General features: G+C 35.9%; 1 protein-coding gene across 1 annotated transcript in view; it reads left to right on the forward strand.

The window, feature by feature from the left end:
• Positions 1-1,150, forward strand: part of LOC133797786 (respiratory burst oxidase homolog protein B-like) — a 59,527-nt gene extending 58,377 nt beyond the window's left edge. Inside the window, exon 12 of the mRNA XM_062235835.1 lies at positions 894-1,150. Coding sequence (XP_062091819.1) covers positions 894-1,003 — 110 coding nt within the window. The 3' untranslated portion in view covers positions 1,004-1,150. The remainder of the gene's footprint in view (positions 1-893) is intronic.
• Positions 1,151-20,624: the final 19,474 nt, after the last annotated feature.

Below are 20,624 nucleotides of genomic sequence, written 5' to 3' on the forward strand. Positions count from 1 at the left end.
CGTGAACAGTTTTCAGCGCGATTTTTTTTATGACCGTGTATATTGTAGCTATTTAGAGTATCCTGCAAATTTTCAGAAAATTTCGAATAGTTTACAGTACCGAAAACTAGGTTCAAACATATTGCTTTCCACGCGCATAAAAAAAATTAGTCACGCGTGCAACATATTTCAACAAAGTTTTCGGTACTGTAAACTATTCAGAATTTTCTGAAAATCACGCTGATGCTCTAAATAGCTACAATATACACGGTCATAAAAAAAATCATGCTGAAAACTGTTCAAAGGTCGAGAACACTGAGAGCCCTACCAGTAGAGCTTAAAGTGAAGCCCCTATAAAACTATTTACGGGTCGAGAAACACTGAAAGCCCTATCGGTAGGACTTAAAGAGAAGCCCTATAAAATAATTATCATATATATATATATACAGTCTCAATTCACAAACTTCAATATATTATATATTTTGTTTAAGGGTGCATCAGCCATCAATCATATGATTTTATTTTATTGGCCGGGTTTTTTTTTTTTTTTTGTTGTAGTCGTTTGTTTTAGTTTTAGGTTTTTTTATATTATGAAATTTTATTAGACTTTTTGTAAATTAAACAAAATTTTATATAATATTATCCTTCGAATTAGTTGTTCAAGAATCGATCGACCAATACTTTTTAAAGGGTATTTAATAACCCAACTGATCATAAACAGTCAAACTCTTGAAACAGTTTCAAAACAACTATAAAAGTAAGAATGTCAATCAACATTTTGATAAAATATAGAACTTCAGTATATGTGTGATGTGAGAACTCACATGTGGGAGAAATAGAAACTAATAATGTTTATTTTGCTATTGTTTTGTCAATGTATAATTACGGTGCTTTTGGTTTTTATTTTGTCGCAGGTGTATTTTATTGTGGTGCACCTGCATTGGGCCACGACATAAAAAGGCTATCCCAAGAGATGTCACGGAAATTTACCACCAAATTTGACTTCCACAAAGAAAACTATTAGAAAAAAACTACCATGTAGATGAAGGGAAATAAATTATGAATAATGTTTTTTAAATTAATGACTAGTTCCATATTACAAGGATGGGACATTTTTTATATACCACTCACAATCTCAAAATTATTGTTGAAATCTTAAACAATATCAAAATATCAACGTTTTTTTTTTAATTAAAATAGACTTTTTTTTAAAAAAAAAATTAATTGTTTTTAAAGTGAGATGTAAAATAGACTTAAGCTTTTATTATAAATCTTCAAAAAATTATTAGAATTAATGTAAATGTTGCAGCGATTGAAATGAGAAAAACTTACTAAAAATCTCAAATATATCTCAATCGAAGGAAGAAAATGAGAAGACATTTTGGGATTTATGATGTCTCATGTAGTTTAAAATCTTGGGATAGTATGGTTCCATATACACATCGTTGCCCACACTCTTAGGTAACATAGATGAGCACATTGACATCAATAACTCTCATCAGACAAGTCCTCATTATCCAAACAGTTGTGATCTTCTTCTGAAGGAAAATAATATGGCTGGTGAATAGCATAATTTTCTTCTCACAAAATATACCTAGCCCCATTCAGAGTTCGAAATTTAGCAGGAACTCCACAATAGTTGCTCAAATGAGGGGAATTCTCAATAAGACCCCGACACTATTAAAAATATAGGCTTTTACTTCATTTTTTACCTATAGAATATATAAAAAACTGAAGTAAAAGTCTTTCAATGAGTTTTTACTTCGCTTTTGGGAATGGTAGTATATAAAAATAGGCTATTACTTCGGTTTCTTAAAAAAAACGATGTTAAAATAGAAAATAGACAAGAGTTATGTTTAGTTTGCACACTATATTGGGGTTTTTCACTTCGGTTTTTATGAAAAAACCGAATTGAAAAGTGGAGCAAACCAAACACGGTCGTGAAGACTTTTACTTCGGTTCTTATATAAAAGTCGAAGTAGAAAGGGTACTTTCCCTTAATATATAGCTCCCGCGCCTCATTCGTCTCTCTAAAGCAAAAATCTCAAACGCCAAACCCAGAAAACCTTCATTGTTGTCGTACTCCCATAAGGGTTTCACTAAATATACTCATTTTTATGTTTTTCTTTTACCATTTGAAAGCACTTTTCTTATTACTTAAAAACAGAAATATTAGTTCTATTTTTATTTTTGAGGGAGAAAATAAAGACTTTGGGTGTGGGTATTTTTATGGTTCGAAAATGGGTATTGTTATTGAACTTTGACTGATTTTCTTACATTAAAATGTGTTCTTGAGCTTCAAAAAATGTATGAATTACTAAATCTTTGTTTATATGATTTTTTTTATTTTCTATATTATTTGCAGAATTTTTTCTTATAGATATAATGTGTTTATTATATATAGGCTTTAGAGTTACTAATATTGATTTAGAGGTTATTTTGAGCATCAAAGAAGGTTTGTTACCTTAAAACTTTGTTTTTGTTACTTTTTTTATATTATTCTGAATTTGATACTTATTTTTTAGTATATTTGTGTTATATTTTTTTATTTATTTTGTTATTTTATATAATGTTATTAATTACATATATATTAGTAAAATTTAAAAATTGTTGTGACTTGCTATTTAAATTTCTAAACATAGCTTCAATAGGTAACGTTGTTGCCAATGTTAGAACTTGAAATGTTTGGATTATTAGTGACATTTGTTTTTTATTTTCTATAACTAGCTAGCTTGATATGTTGTTTGATGATTATGTAACTAGTTTAATTAATTATGTAATTGGTTTTTATTTGTTTTTGTTTAACCTTTTTAATAGGGTTGTTGATTTAGTTGCCAATTTGATATTGATTTTGGGTGAGTTCAAGAGTAATATTGGATGTGAGTAATCTTTAAATTTTATTTATTATTATTGCAATATTTATTTATAAAATTAGTGTTAAATCATGCATGTTTTACTTTAGTGAAGTAGGTTATGGGATATTTGTTGTTGGCGGTGATATAAGGATGGAATTATGTGTGTTGATTTTGTGTTGAATTTATATATAATTATAAAATTGGGATATGCTACAAAAACAAAGGAAACTCTGCCAATTTTTTTTATAGATTTTATTAATTGTTTTCCTTTTTCAATTCGCACACTATGTCAAGATATTTTGTGTGTTATTTATAGGTTTTAAAATTTTTGGAGATGTTAAAATGCAGTTGTTATGCTGCCGAAATTTTGTTAGACTTAGAAAAATTTAATAATTAAACTTCAATTATGTTGGATGTCCTAGAAAAAAGAACTAGGAGTGGGAGATGTAGAGGGATATGAAATTTGGATAAGAGCGCGAGAAATGAAGAAGATTCTTGTCGAAGATAATTTGGACAAAAAAATTGAAGAATGAGTTGTAAGTGTTTTAAAGCAAAGTAGGAAATTTTTTTAAGTGTTGTTACAAGTTACTAATTTAATCTATCATTTGTTTGTTTCGTAGAATGAACTAAATGACAAAGTTACTAGTAGCCAAATTGTCGCCAAAGGTCGGGAAGACATCTTGCCAATCCAACAAGAATAGTTAAGCCGATTGATGACTTAAATTTATTAGTAAGGCTATTTTGTTTATACATACCTTTAGTTTTATGTGAATGTATATATAAATGTTTATGCTATTTTACTTAACTACAATTATGTGAATGTATATATGAATGATTATGTTATTCTACTTAACAATTATGTGAATGTATAAATATTTAATTTTATAAGAATTTTAATTTTAAGTGCATATATTTTGTGATTTTATTTCTGTTATAAATTAAATGAAAATAAACCAATTGAAATTGTAAATATATATAACTATAAATTCATATAATTAGACTATTTAAAAAAAAAAGGGAAAAAATAAAAATAGAATTGAGCCATTTAAAAATAATTAGAAATAATTATTAAAAAAAGAGGGGGGGGGGGGGGGGGGCTTTCTACTTTGGTTTTTACATAATAACCGAAGTAGAAAGTGCCCAGCAAGTAAGCGTACCCCACTTTCAACTTCAGTTATTATGTAAAAACCGAAGTAGAATCCCAACTTTCTACTTCGGTTTTTACATAATAACCGAAGTAGAAAGCCTATTTTTCACTTCAGTTTTTAACTACTTTTTACTTCACTCCAAACTACTACAGTTGTGAATTTTAGCAAAAACCGAAGTAAATCCAGCTTAAAAATCGAAGTAAAAGCCCTTTTTTTCTTGTTGTGCGACCGCTATAAAAGATCACGAAAATGCTCGGCCAACCAACCTATCAGATAATGTATAGGAGAAAAACACCGGCCTTGTTCATGAAAATGTATGGCGAATTATATGAAGTGCGATAAATGTAACCAAGAATAGAGGGTGCAAGGGATACTCTGGTTCCATGTGCCATAAGTGAAGCCATATAAAATGCTTCGGGTCTAATGTTAAAACCTTGATAAGGAGATACAAAACGACTTAGCCATAAGGACAAAAATGTTGCAAGACCACATTCTTTCGAGGTTTCCAAGGGAATAGAATGAATGTCAAAACGTTTGATAGTTTTGCTTTGGCTAAACTTTTTTGAGGTCCTAGAAGAGGAGACTTCTTTTACGCCTTCGAAAATCTTTGGCCCTCTATAGAAAAACTCGACCCATTGCTCCCAAGACACATCAATGCTCTTTAAATAATCACAGATTCGAGCATGGATTCTCAAAAGTTTGACAGTGGTAGAACAATATGAAACGTCGCATATTAGCTTCTTGTTGAGAGGAGGAATGAACTCTACATAGGGAATTCCTAAAATGGGCAAACCACCAATGAACTTTAAGCCATACAAAGAAATCCCCATCTCACCGCTAATATGATGGAAGGTGTTATACAAAGGACCCTAAATCTCTGACAAAGCTCGCAACACATTAAAAACCAAGAAGAAAGGATATATTGATATAGAAATGCCACCATAAATTCCTGCTTTGTTTAAAACACCTTGATGTTGGCGCAATATAACTTTTGTCCACTCATTGAGACACTGCATAAAATTAGCTCAACATCGAAAGAAAAAATCAACGCATGCCTTTTTCTCCATCAAAACACGATGAAGACTTGGAAAGAAATCACTTGTCTTGTAAGTTAGATCACCATTTTCTTTATTGTCAACATCCCGAGGACCTTCGCTCGAAAAATAGGTCCAAAACATCGAGTATGTTGAATATCATTATCATCATAAATTAATTATTTTTTTTCTTCGTAAAACTCATAACACTTCCAAAGGAAATAATTTATTTATAAAAGAAAAAAAAATAAGAGCTAGTTAAAAGGAGAGAAAAGTGAGGAAATATTCTCTCCACTTTCCACTTATCCTCACTTTTACGTAGTTTAAGTGACTAAAAAAATTATAAATAAATAAACAAATCAGGTTAAAAAAAGGCAAAGAAGAAGAATAGGGAAAACGATTGATTTTTGGCAACAAAAGAAAATAAAATACAGATGTTTAGCGCCCAAAATGTGACTACTACTAAGCGGTAGTTGTAGAAAAATCGAGCGGTCGATCCACAAGGAGGTAACCTAAAACCAAAAGGTTAGTAGAAAATAACACAAAAAGTTAGTAACATGAAATACATAAAAATGGAAATGAAAAGAGATTTGACATTTTGTTGTTGTCTTTTTGATAAAATGATAAAATGAGATAAGTGAAATAAAAGTAAGGTGTAATCAAGAATTTGAGAAATAGAAAGGTTTTAAGAAGCATCCATATGCTTGTTTGATTACTTAGTTACTTGATTTACAAAAATACACAAGTAAATAGTTCACATCCCAACATTTACTTGGAAAATCTAACATTAAAGTCCATATTCTTTTCTAACAAAAGTTCATTTGAGTTATAAAGTTCTTTACTGTAGGAGCACAATGTTAATCTTATGAAAAAACTAAAAATGACAAAATACCCAAGGGCAATAATGCAATAAAAGATTGGACATAAAATTATGTATCAATATTACTTTTACTAATTAGAAGCACATAGAAAGAGCATGACTAATCATATATACTATAAGTGCAAGTGAATAAAGAAAACAAAATAGAGATGAAGATGAAAGAACATAAATAACTCAAATACATTATATTAAGAACATAGTAAATCAAAGTAGCAAAATAACATCACTAGCATATGGAATCATCCCTAACCTTCCTAGGAAGATTAGGCCATTATGCTCATGATTTTCACAAAATTCTAAGAAGAAAATATGAGAAAAAAGTGAGTAGAAATTTTGCTATAGTTTCTTTACACTAAAAATTACATATATATGTGAAAGAAAGAGTGCCTAACAACAAATGGGGGTTACACAATAAATCTGAAATATTAATAATAAAATATGATTTTGAAAAATCAAATCTTATTATTACTATTAACCTAGCTATTTTGGTGAATGGTCATTTTTTCCGTTTTCTAAAATACCACAAAACATGAGCATTAAAGCTCAAAAAGGAAGGTGCAAGGTCCAAAATGCATAGGGGAGTGGGCTGGTGGCACTATAGCAGCTGGCGCGTTTGACCCATTCCCAGCCAATGGGAGTGCGCCACGTGGGCGCTGGTTGGGGAAGAGAAGACCAAACCGGGTCGGGTCACCCGAGTTGCTAATGGGCTCGTGGGTCTGGATGATGAAGGAGGCAAGGGCTACTGGGCTGGTTGGCGTGGGGTGGGCTTGGAGGCTCGCAGGTCAAGGGGCCGATTCACCAAGTGGGGCATGGGCTAGGCTTGGTTGCTGGCTGGGACGCATGGCATGAGGAGGGCATGCAACCTGGAAATGGGAGTGAGGAAGGAGGAGGCTGGGCCTGGGCCTGGGGGATTCGGATTAGGCCCGATATTTCAAGAAAAATGCCATATTTTAGATTTAATTGTTTCATTTTCTCTTCATTTCAAAGTGCCAAAATACAACTTTAATTCCTACAAAATAACAATAAATTAAATCACAATCAATTATTTTCATTTATAAAATAAATCATATTAATTCCATGATAATACTAATTATAACTTTATTTTGACTATTAAAATCAATAAATATGTTTTTTCACCATTAATCACAACCTCCAACTAGCTTATTGCTAATCCCTAACAATTCAAGCGAAAAATAAAATTATCAAATTGAATAATCAAGTCAAACCAAGCAAAATCATCTAAGCATTTTCAAAGTATCAGCAAGAAGTCAGAAATTACTATCTAAGCTACTTCAGTTGCGATTTCAGAGTTCTGTGTATGTGCACCAAACCATATTCTTTTTATGGCAAGTCATAACACAAATAGTATCGAAAAATCTCAAAAGTATAAAGGTCTCAACTCCAAATTCCTCACGAGCATTGAAAGTATTTGTATGGGAATGATTACACTCTTGGAGTTTGAAGTGTAACAGTTTAAGCTCAAATGAGAAAAGATAAACTTTTTAGGACAAGCAATTTAAACAAGTATTGATCACACAATAGACATATCAACTTATTTGATTTCAAATGACAAACAACCTTTGGGATTTACATGAGAAAGCTCAAAAATAAAATGACAACTAACTAGAAATGATAAATAAGAAAATTAAACTATTAATAATACATATATATTTTATTATTATTATATATTTTTTACAATTGCACGAAAAAAAAAATAATACTAAAAAGATTTTTTTTTCAACAACTACAAAAATAATAAAGGAAAGTGTTGCTTTTGTTCTTTTATTTTTTTTTCATTTTTTGTCAACATTTTTTTCTTTTTTCATCATTCTTTTCCTTTTTTTTGACAAGAGGCAACACAAAAATGAAAGGAAATTACAAAAAAAATAAAATAAATTGATCATAAATTTACAAATTATTACAAAGACTCATTCTTAAATGCAAAACATCCCTCTAGTAAATGTCATGTTTTAAACTCCAAAGATATGACTTTACCAACTCAAATGATCAATAAAAGTTAAAAAAGTTGTTTTCTCAACTCTCACAACTCACCAAGAAATGAAAAACTTTAAACTCGAAATTTCTCTCAACTATTTGTGTTAACAACCAATTTATCACATGTTTGGAAAGTGCACAAAAGAACTGTGAAAATCACTTCTTAATAGCTAAACATAGTAAAAACTGACTTAAACCAACAAGTTGTACTCGTGCTTGGATAATTTTGAAAATTTTGACTAAAAAAAAATTCAACTCGACAATAAGATTTTCCAAATGAATGCTAATGAATGCTCACCACTCCCAACCAAAAATCAGACAGTGTCCTCAATGTCAAAATGAGTAAGCAATGAAAAAGGTAGGGAAAGAGAACACCTGGATGATGATCATGTCCATGAGGCGAGAGCGTAAATAGCCTGATAACAATACCCCACAACAAAAAAAATACAAAAACAAGAAACATACAAAAATAATAGAAGGATAGAAACTAAAGATAAGAATAAAAAAATAAAAATAAAAAGAACAAACAAACAAACTATTCAAAAATTCAGAGTGTATAAATTGGGTCCTTAAGAAGGACCTCTTCAACATGACTCACACTCTCAATGTAATGCTTCAGTTTTTGGCCATTAACTCGAAAAATTCTCCCATCGGTTGGGTCCTCGACCTCAACAGAACTGTTGGGAAATACTTTCTTCACTACAAATGGACCAGTCCATCGTGATCGCAGTTTACTGGGGTGCAAGTGCAAGCGAGAATCATACAAATGCACTTTCTGATTTGGCTCAAAGTGTTTTCACAAGATTTGTTTATTGTGAGCGATTTTCAATTTTGCTTTATAAATCCTGGAATTGTCATATGCATCGTTTCTCAACTCCTCAATTTCGGACAATTGGAGTTTGCGATTTATACCTGCGGCATTCAGATCAAAGTTTAGGGATTTGATAGCCCAGTACACTTTATGCTCGAGTCGATAGGGAGACATCCCAAGAGGGGATTTGAAAGCAGTGCAGTATGCCCAAAGAGCGTCTAAAGCAGTGACGTGTAGACTAATATTTGCGGTCGGGATTTACTGTCTTTTCTAGAATGTGTTCACTACTACAAAATACCCTTTATGGGACACTTTTTTAGGACACGCACCTAAATGCAAGTCCTTAAAAAATTTTATGGAGTTCTTAGGACACTCATTGAAAGTCCTGAAAAAATACAATTTAAGACTCGCAATGAGTGTCCTAAAAAAAATATGTGAGTCCTAAAAAAATCTGAGCTGAAAAATTAGGAATGGTGACTTTTAAGGGCTCGCTTTGTGAGTCCTAAAAGAGTATTAAGGGCTCCCAAAGCAAGCCCTTAAAATTGTTAAGTAAAAGAGACATAAAACACTTCACTTTTTCGAAAATTATAAGGGTTACAAATTTTTCGAGCACAAACACAAGAGAGAAACACTACAACAATTTTTCTTAAATATTACATTAAAATACTATGGATTTTAAGAAGTGCTATTAATAAATCATAGTAAAGAAATAACTCGGTAGTTAGTCTAAAACAAAGAGGCGGCAAATAAAATTACTCAATTATATTAGGCACCAAATGAAAATGAGATTAGAAAAAGTCAAATGAAAAAATCACACTCAGTTTCTACCTAGCCCTAATCTCTCAAATCCAAATCCCTAATCACGCCTCTGCTTTTTTCTCTCACACCCAGTTTCTCAGTTACCTCTCCATCGATCTCTCTCTCTCCATCCATCACGTGAGTTGCTGGAGCACTCTTTCCATTCCGTTGGGGCGCTGGAGCACGCCGGTCTGCGTCACGCCAATATGAGTCACGGTGCTCTGTCTCCCTCACATGAGTCACGGTGGTGTCTTCCCCGCTGGAAGCAAGAACCTAGGCAAGAACATCTCTGTGAGGTAGTATGCTTGACCTAGTCTATTTTGCAGATCTTCTTTGGGCACTTTTAGATCTCGCATTCTTTATGCAAATGTATCTTATGATCGTATCCTATTTAATATCATTCTATGTAAATAATCATAATACCTTTCATTTATCATGCATTCTTCACTGTTTTCAAGGTCAAGGTGTTATTTCTATGCTTAAGGTCTTTATTATAGATGTCTTGTTTTCAAGTACATTTATTGCTGTAGAGTTATTAACTAGCTGGAAAAGTATATACAAAAATCCAATTGTCAATATATATTATTCCACAGTTTTTTATTGATAAGTTTTAATAGGAAACATAGAAAATAACAATCACTATAAAAATAGCTATGTAATATGCTTATTTTAGATTTAAAAAAGGCATGTGCATTTGAAGAGGAAAAAAGATCAATTGCATTCTTCAAGTTTTTACAATAAATTTGTCAGAATTGGAAATGGTTTTTACCTACAACTTTTAAACTGAGAGTGCATTAATAAAATGTAAGGTGTGAAGTAATGACATTGACCAATAGATTTATTTAGTCTATAATTCAAATAGTATGGTTTATGTTTTCCGTTATGCTTATTGTTGTTAGCTAGTTTAAGGATTTGGTTGAGATATAGATAGGAAAGGATCAGGTCTTTCAGAGGTTGTTGGGAAAATTTTAGAGTTGATTAGAGAGACAGACTTTCAAAAACTTGGGGGTTCTTTGGCTGATTATGAGTAATTCTAATAAAAACATAGACTATACTTCTCAATTCTCCATCTGTCTTATAGATGTTGAACAACCATTTTCATAAGAAGATTCATGATTAAATTACAATGCCCATGATTGATGTCTTCTGTAGTTGATTCAATATATTTCATTCAACTTTTTCCCTTTCTAAAATTAAGTTTTGCAACTAATTTTCATTGATGGCCAGTTGTAATAAACTTATGTGAAATTTTCTTTTGCCAGAGGGTGCAACCATTATATTATTATTAAATATTTCCCCATATCTTTTTTATACATGAATTTTTAACATTTATTCAATGTTTTTGTTGTAGCCGCCTCACCTATCTTTGGATTGTTATAAGCATGTAGTAGATGTTGACTATTGCCCCCCAATATCCTCTGAAGGCCCACATTTTCCTCCAGAAGCAGCTTAAGCAAAGGAGGCAATACAGAAAGAGTCTAGGACAAAAAATATTGTAGAATATCACAAAATTATGGAAGGTAAAATAATCATATGGTGAAATATATTTCTTTATGAAATCTCATCTTTTTGTCATAATGGATTTGATGGTGTGTATGGTATATTTACAGAGGAAAGAAGACATGAATAAGGAAATAAAAGACTCGATGTCAACAAATGAATAAGTTTACAAGGTCAGCACTTGGGAAGAAGTCAATGAATACTGTAAGGTCACGTCTTTCACAAATCCTTTTTAGTTTCACAATGTTTTAGCAATGCGTATGACCTACATGATCACTGAACTTATCAGTAGCAAAGTTTAGTGATATGTTTAGATGATCATTTGTATAACATTGTTACGAGTGAATATATCAGGGCTTCCTATCATCCTAATTATTTTTCTCAGGCTTTATTTCATTTTTTGGCTCTGATAGTATAATAATATAATTTGCATATATTAGCATGTAATCTAATTTATTGGTTTTTTCCAAAATTTATGATATATATGCTATCTATATTAAAAATGATAGCTAGTTAGGAGAAAGAGCTGTCAATTTTCAATTTCAAATTCCAAAAGCACATTAATTATAGTGCCTCTTTTTATTTGGAAGATTGAGGAAGGTAATACCACCCCCAGTCTTCCAAATACAATAAAAAAGATAGAACTAATGGAAAAGGTGTTGACATCGTTTTTCGTTAACTTAAAAAGGAGAGCAATTAAACAAGAATATATCAGAGGAAATGAAATAAGAAGATGAAAACATGATCTTTTTACGTGGTTTAGTAGTTAAATCTGCCTAGTCCATGAGTCTGTGTTATAAGCATTTGGGAGTCTTCTGGAAACTTTTCAGAGAATAGTCGTCCAGAGTTTTCTCTCTAGATCTCAAGATTTCGGTCCCTTACAAATGGAGTGTACTTCTCTATTTATAGAGAAGGTTTCAGAATTCGTTCCCACATATTTCGGGAAGATATTCTGTAAATCAAATAATATAATGCCATTTAATGCATTATTTTCTACATGCATGATAATATCCCATAGAATGTGGGATTGGATAACTAATTACATCATATCCCTTAAATATAGGGATTTTACAACAATAAATACATTCACACGTAACCGACTAGCTTAGATATTGGGCTTATTGTGCCTTTGAGATTATTCATTGATCACGAGCTTGTCATTCTTGCTTCGCCTTTTCTCTCAACAAGTCATTAACGGAGTCATCATATTCGAGCTTGTGCTTCTTGAGCTCGGATCATCTCGCCTGAGGGCAAGAGATACACTAGGAAATGTATACAAGTGTTGAACCCTTTGTTGTTTCGAGCTTACCTCGTAAGCTCGAAGCATCTTCGAAGCTACATACCGCTTGAGCTCACGAGATCGTCATTTACAGCTAGACTGTCTAACTGGAGGATCATATGAGGACTGTGCATATTTCGAGCTTACCCCTAACGAGCCTAAATTTTGGGATCATAATTCCCCATGCTTGAAATTTGAATGTAACATTTGGCCCTCAAAAGTATCAGTTTGAATCCTATAAGAAGGAAAATTTTGAACTGCCCTCCTTAGACACTGTACCGTCTAAAGTGTTCAAGAGTGGACATGCGTTAGCCAGGGGTTGCTCAACCGGAGTACTCGAGTGCTTTCAGTATCATGCCCACGTCTATTCGCCTGCCAACTTTATGCCGCCATCATCACGTTTGTACCCGTCTGTCAGATCAGATACCGAATTTGGCCAATGGCTCAGATTAGCCTGACCTTTGACCTTCTTTTGGGATTTACATATATATAGCCTCATCTCCTCTCCTTCTTCACTTTCATTTTCAAGCTTTCAAAGAGAAAAAAGAAAAACTAGAACCCAAACATTGTCTTGTTCTTGCATGTATTCCAAACCGAAAAAAACAAAATAACCTTGGCTTGTACAACTCCGTGAGATCATTCTTGCAACCACTCCTCCGGTCATCTATCTCTCTGTATCCGGAAGTCACCGTGTGTAAGTTTCTATTCTTGATCCCGTATGTTTATATATATTCTGCTTTTATATTTTTGTGTTCTCGTTGCATCGTAGGCATATTTACTAGTTTTATAAGAATTTAGCAACCCCAATCTCATTGTTTAGCTGATATTGTGTAGACTTTGGGTTCAAAAAATTCCTGATATCATGGGTTTCTAACCCAGATTTAGTGTAGAGGATGCAAGTGTAGATGTTTTTTATTATTTTTAAACTACGGGTGACGTACCGTGTAGACCAAGAAATGGGGTACTGAACTAGGGTTTTAAATTGCACGTTTCCCAAAATTAGCACCTTTTTGAGTAACCGTTAAATTTTTCCCTGAAAAATCCAGGATTCTTTAAAACAAATCCACTTCCCCTCCTTTGCATCAAATACACGCTCAAAGTCTGACCCTTTCAATAGCTCAGGTTTCTCCCGAGTTTGACCCGTTCTTTCGAGATTTCGATCTTAATCGAGCCTATCCCATAATTTTTGAGCTTTCGAACTCGAATCACCTTGGATTTTATTCTTCATTTCTTGTGTTCCTGGCCCTCACCCTTTTCTTTCTTGTTAGATGTCGCAAAATCTTGAAAAACGGTGGGGGCTAGTGCTCACAATTCCCTATTCTCCGACAACTCCAAGCCCTGAATCACCCTTCACTTGAAATCAGTGGCTAATTCGCGAGCACAAAGTGAGGTGTGAGCAAGAAGATATTCGAGCTCACTTCCGGCGTCAAATCGACGAGGTAGAGGAGAGGAAAAGGAAAAAGCTTTGGGTCCCAATCTATCCAGACCCAGACCCCGAGCTTAGAACGATCCCTCTCGGCCCCAAGCTCAAAGTAACAGTTGCCTTAAAGCTAGGTGATCTCATTTTCTCACTGATGGAAACATCAAATCGCCCGTCCACCTCACAACCAGCTGCCATTCCTACCTCGAGGGAGGAATTTTTTGAGGCCGAGCATTATTGGAGCTCGGTTTCTTCGTTAGGACAAATCACCGACATCCTGGCTCGTCACGGCCTGGGATTGTCAAGCTCGCTGAGGTGTTGATCTCCTACCTCCAATGAGCGAAGATGCTACGCCCCGAGAGATGGCTGCCCCGACAATAAACTGAAGCTCACAGCCTGGAGTCACGAGCATATGAAGGCAGGGGCTCTACTTCCTTTGAAGTCCTTTTTGGATTTTTTCGGGCTCGCACCCTTCCATCTCCAGACCAATTCATACAGGGTCTTGTCAGCCCTAAGGTCGCTATACCATGAACTGAAGGGGAAGGACCTTTGCCAAGCAACCCCTCCAGAGCTCAGGTAGGGGATGGCTTCTATTACCTGTCGAGCTATCCCAAGGAGAAGAAGAACTTTGAGGACATGCCCTGTAACGCCCCAACTCCAGGGACCGCTACAGTGCACATTACAAACAGTGCTAAAGTCGCTAATCGAGTCGTTTGGCCATAAACGTGTAACTAAGCATGATTAACAGTTTAGGGGTTAAAAACTTTGGTTAAGGTATAACGTTTCACTAGAACGTTTAATATATACATTGGGATCCCAAAAATATAATTTCAGAGTTTATTACAAGAAAGTGTTTACAACAAGCCGTTCTAAGCGGAAAAACAGGGTTCAGCCCTAGTTCCACTTTCAAACCTCGCCTAAGTATTGGTCGAGCAGCTGCATATGTACACGTCATCACCTAAGCTCTCCAACTCAAGGATGGTCCAGCTTTCTTTTGCCTTTACCTGCACCACAAAGCACCCGTGAGCCGAAGCCCAGCAAGAAAACTCATATGCATAAACAGTCATATCATGATATCAAATCATATCTGGCATGCCTAGCAATCGTAGCTCTATTCAGCATGCAAATGAATTCCAACAAATGATTCGGTATCTAGGATAAGAAATCTTGGCCTTCTGACTGGAGGACTATCAAGTCAATCCTAATCAGATGAGTGTCGCAACACTTGACGTTCCGATAAATCATGCTGAGTGACCGACAAGCGAGTCACTAATTCAAGTGGAAGGGTGGATGTTGGGTAAGCCTCTAACCTTCAACAGGTTCTGGTAAACCATACTGAGTGACTAACAAGCAAGTCACTAATTCAAATGGAAGACTGGCTGTTGGGTAAGCCTTTATCCTTCAACAGGTTCTGGTAAACCATGCTGAGTGACCAACAAGCAAGTCACTGGGGCCTCAGTGCCCAAAGCCATGTATATGATGATCAAGATGATCATACAGAGCTCATAGCTCTGATCATATGAGTGAATATCACTTTGAGGTCCTGGTAAACCATACTGAGTGACTGACAACCAAGTCACTAGGGGCCCAGTGCCCATAGCCGTGTAACAACACCGTTACCTAGGCTTTCCTGCAATGACTCTTATCAAATGAGTGACTGACAAGCATGTCACTAAGGGGCCGGTACCCATAGCCATGTGACCTAACAGTCACGGGGCTCGCTGGCCCTGGCTCTAAATGACTAGCCTTCGGCTAGATAAACGCTTGTTTATATTCATCGAACTTGAGGTCGGTCCTGCATTAATGCTCTTTGAGTCATTCAATGCAGAGGGTCGATTAGGTCTAATCGACATTGCTTGCACTAAACACACTAGGGTTGTCATGACTAGTGAGTTAGCACAATGTGACCAGTGCCCAGTACCACTGCCGAACCTGACTAGTGAGTCACAGCTTCACAGTTGATACTAACACCTTTGCCAAATCTGACTAATTAGTCAATACCATGCACAAGTAAGCAATGCTATCAATGTGTATCATATGCCAATTATCCAAAGTAGGGCATTCAGCATGCTTACCTAATAGTTGCCAACATAACCATGATTGTGCACAAACACAGAGACTCAAGCTCTGACCAATCCCATATTCATCATTCATGGCATGCCCTAACCACATGTTTCTCGTGCATCACATACATCACACTTAATCATCCAGCATGCCTCAATAATAATCATATACAAATGGGCAAGATTGCCAAGCATTCATTATGCTATCAATGTTTACATTTAAACATCCAACATGCATCAGTCATAGCCATGCATGTCACACATGGGGTGCAGTTTTCTTACCTCGGGTTCGAGCAAGAATTAGTAAAAGAACGACCCTTGAGAAAGATCAATCCTTTGGTCCTTTAGTGGTCACCTAGTCATAACCAAATATGGAATCCCATCAATAAAATAAATCATAGAAAGGTTTATAATCTAAAAACTCACTCCCGGGATCCATCCCACACTCTCGGGACTCTCAATCTACCCAAACGGGGTAAAGGAACTAACCCCCGAGCCTTAAAAGTCCTCCCGAGCCCTAAAATATGCTTGCTGGAAAGTGCACTAGCGCTAGGGTGCTGCCTAATGGCGCTGGGGCACTGCCCCAAAGTCAGAGAGCTCCAGAAACAGCTCTACCTAGCGCTGGGGCGCCAGGAATGGCGCTGGGGCGCCATCAGCAGACCAGAAACTTTTCTGGTCTTCTCCCCTGCGATAACCCTTGAAAAACAAACCTCCAAATCAACCCCAAACATCATCAAAAAATCAAACTCAACCCCCAAACCTCATCTACATCACACCCTCAACAAAACCCAAGCAACCACACTCAAGAACTTCCATTAATTCTCATAACTAACATCTCAAATTCCCAACTGAAAACTAACTTGAAAAACAGAGTAAAGATTAAGTTCTTGGATGAAACCTTACCTCAAGTTGGATTTGAGTCCTCTTCAATGATTGAACTAAGTTCCTAAGCTCCCACCTTTGATCTCCTAGCTTGGTTCCTCAAATTGGCTTCAAAAATTCCAAAGGATGGAAGAGGAGAAATGGTGTACGGGAAGGAGAAATGGACTGAAGATGAGGATGCTCTGTTTTACACTTTTCCACAGCCTTCTAAACTAAATGGGCTGATTTTTATCTTAGGGGTGAAAAGACCATTTTTCCCCTAGGTCAAATAAAGCTTCTAAACACTCCCAAGGGTAAAACCGTCCTTTCCCGCCTATCTCGTTAATTATAATTAACACCCTCCATTTCCCGTTATTCTCAAAATTATCAAATACCAATAAATCACATCCCATTACCCTTTAATTCCCAGTAATGTTCTAATCATCAAAATAACCCCGAGACTCACCCCAAGCCTCGAACTTAATCCCGTTATGACCAGACCGAAAACTTGCATTCCCATGATCATCTCATGTCGAATGGCTCGAACCAATCCACATATGATGTGGTAAAATTATAATTCACCCATATGCATAAAATTACTCAATCACGCCCCCAATGGCCAAAATGCCCTTGCAATTAAAATATGAGCCCATATGCATGCATTCACCATCATATAATAATATAATTCACATAAACATGCATATAATCATTAAATGCCATAATAAATTAATTATGGCCCTCCCGGCCTCCTAATCAAGGTCCTAAACCTTATTAGGAAATTTGGGCATTACAACTATCCCCTCCTTACAGAAATTTCGTCCTCGAAATTTATCTGAATAGCCCGGAATATGAATTCCGCACAACTGATTCCAATTTCCCAGGTCGTTCTCTTGACCTCACTGTTTCTGTAACATACCTTAAATCAAGGTATACTTTATTCCTGAGAGTCTCACAACTCAATTCATGAGTTCTTTCAACCCATGTCCGCTGCATAGAAGTACATAACACAATGTACAGCCGACAAAGCCAAAGCTATGGCCCAACAAAAGATAGTCTGACCAGCCCTATTCAGGACTCAAACTGCCATACCACTTTAGGCTCAACTTGCCTTTACTCATCACCCCTTCCACGGTGATTCTTTAGGAAGACATAACTTCCTACTCGGAACTCCATGTTTTTACTTTTCAATTCAGTAATACTTTTCCCATTTACTCTGGGAAGTGAGCATCCAAGCTCCAACCTCTGCTAATCTCAATGGTCCCCTGAACCATCGCATGATCCAGATATAACATCTCACCCATCTTACTTCCAATGAACGGGTGACGAACATGTTCTACCATACCTTATCTCATAAGGTACCTTTTCAACTCTGGATAATTCTCCCTCTGATTACCATCAGCCTGAGAACAATTAACTGTACTAAATTCCATCTATATATTCATCGCCTTCCCCTCACCCTTCCATAACCTGGAAGTAACAATAAAGTCTTTATCCAATAAGATAGACCTTTAATTCTCAAGAAGGCACATTATCTCTTTCACATAGAGATCTAAATACTGGTCCACAATAGCCCAAATCAATAATGCTGACCCACTTTCCTGGGTAGCCCCACCGCGAAACCCATCACAATGCTTTCTTATTTCCATTACAAAATACTCAAAGGCTGCAATAACCTTACTAATTCTTGACACCCTGTTTTGACCTGCTAACAGATTAGGAACTTTATCACGCATTCCATTATGCCCCTCTCCATCTCAGGCCATCACCATAAAGCTCTCATACACTAGTACATTGACATGATGCCTGACTGAAGAGAAAAGAAAGTAACATGAGATTCATCCAGAATCTCCCATTTAATCTCAGTGCCCATCAGACCCCAAGTCTGATCTTTATGACCCTTACATCACAACAGATTCATACCTGACACTGTATCACCCTTAGCTAATCCAACTAAGACTTCCATTCAATCTTTCCTATCTGAGATTCACTTAGTCATCTTTCCTTTTTAGCTCCTCTAAGATAATAATCTCAAGCACAGAACTGGCCATTGTCCCACCAGAAACTTTACTCTAGTTCTGGTCAAGTTCTTTCACCAACGTGTTACATAAGTAATATTTTCTTTGTATCACTGAGGTGTCATAACAACCTACCAATTGATTCTGATCTGTAAACAGAAACTCAGAACTCTTTCCACAAAACACATATAATACCATGCCCATCCAAGGACACTCCCACCTTCTAAGGTATCCCTTGACCTTAGAGAATTCCACAGAGAATACATCACGATACCATCGTCCCAGACGATCACAAATTCCCATTCAAATAATCCCTTTAACACTCTGTTCATCTGATCCATAAACACTTATCATTAAACAAATCCTCAAAATACAATCCAGCACTTCCTAGTGCTCTTTATCTATTAAAAAAACAGCCTTTTGCATATCCTTTTCCCCTGATCCCTAACTGGTACTAACCAGATCGAAGATCAACTCTTGAGAATTCCTTCTCACTCAGCATCTAAGCCTCGAGTTCTTACAAATCTACTAAGCCATTCAATACAATGCCCTCAATTCAACTCTATCCTTGGCACTAATCAAACCACCATTTTATCTCTTCGTATTACAGAAATCCCGACTAATCCCCTGAAAACACATCCAAGAACTCACAGACTAGTCCAGCCTGTCCTGATCCCACTGACACAATCTAAGTGGTATCCACCACACTAGCTAAGAGTTCTATGCATTTCTCTACCATAAAACTCTAGCTCTCCATACAGATGTCATCATCATGTCCACTTTATGCCTCTATATATGCAATAAACAAAGGAACAGCATGGTACCAAAACCAATCAGCACAACTCAGAAATAAAAACTAGAAAACTGACTTGCCACTCCTGAGGAACTAGTCTTAGTTCCAGACTCTGTCTGCTCTGGAATAAACACTCGAGCTGGAGTCGAGCTGTCTATCCTCCTTTGCTCAAGCTCCCTTAGCCTTGGGCAGTCCTTCTTGAGATGTCCAACCATGCCACAAGCAAAGCATGACCTTGCTCGGCATTCTCCCAGATGATGCCTCTTGCACCGAGCACACTCTGGGTTAGGCTTCCAGCTTTTCTTCTTGCTTGCTCCAACAAGTGGAGGTACCACTATCTGGGCTCCATGCCTCGTGGCACTCTTTTCCTCATCTCTGATGCTCTCAACAGCAAGAGCCTTCTCTACCACCTGAGCATAGGTAGAGACTTCATGCACTGGGGCAACACTGATGCCCTGAGCTATTCCAGGATTCAATCCTTGAACAAACTTTTCCTTCCTAGCTACATCTGTGGGTACCATGTCTAAAGCAAACTTGGTCAACCCATTAAATTTATTAACATACTCGGTTACTGATGCCTTTCCCTGAACGAGATTCCGAAACTCATTCATCTTAGCAGTCTTGGCCACATCACAGTAATACTTTTCATTAAACAGCTGCCTAAATTCTTTCCAATCCATCACAGTTGTGTCTCATGTCTGGGATATCACTTCCCACCATGTCTGGGCATCATCCCGCAGTACAAATATAGCACAGGCCTATTCTCTCCCTGGAAAATAAAGAACCAATTCTCAGGCCTATTCTCTTGATCTCATGTTCTGAGTACATCAAGTAGAATCACAAATAAACTATCCTTCATTATTTAAGTGCCCACACACTTCTTGAGGTGTAGAGAACGCTTTGGAAGATCTTGGTGTGAGTACCTGGGAGCGGCTTGGCTAGGAAGGTCGTTTCAAATACGAAAAGATAACAATAACACTTGATAGGCTTCAAGAGGTATGAATTCTATTCTTAACTTGCTTATGATTAATCTATGTATATTAATGGATCCGTGTATGTAGAGTCCAAGAACTTTACTTAGCTAGTTAGGTAGTAGTATAATAGTAATAGTAGTATTATTGTTATGATTGTGGATTTTGGTTCAGATCGGGATTTATTTGGACACTCGTAGTAACACTTGTAGATTTTCTAAG

This window comes from Humulus lupulus, chromosome 8 (assembly GCF_963169125.1).
Source record: "Humulus lupulus chromosome 8, drHumLupu1.1, whole genome shotgun sequence".
NCBI classification, from domain to species: Eukaryota; Viridiplantae; Streptophyta; class Magnoliopsida; order Rosales; family Cannabaceae; genus Humulus; species Humulus lupulus.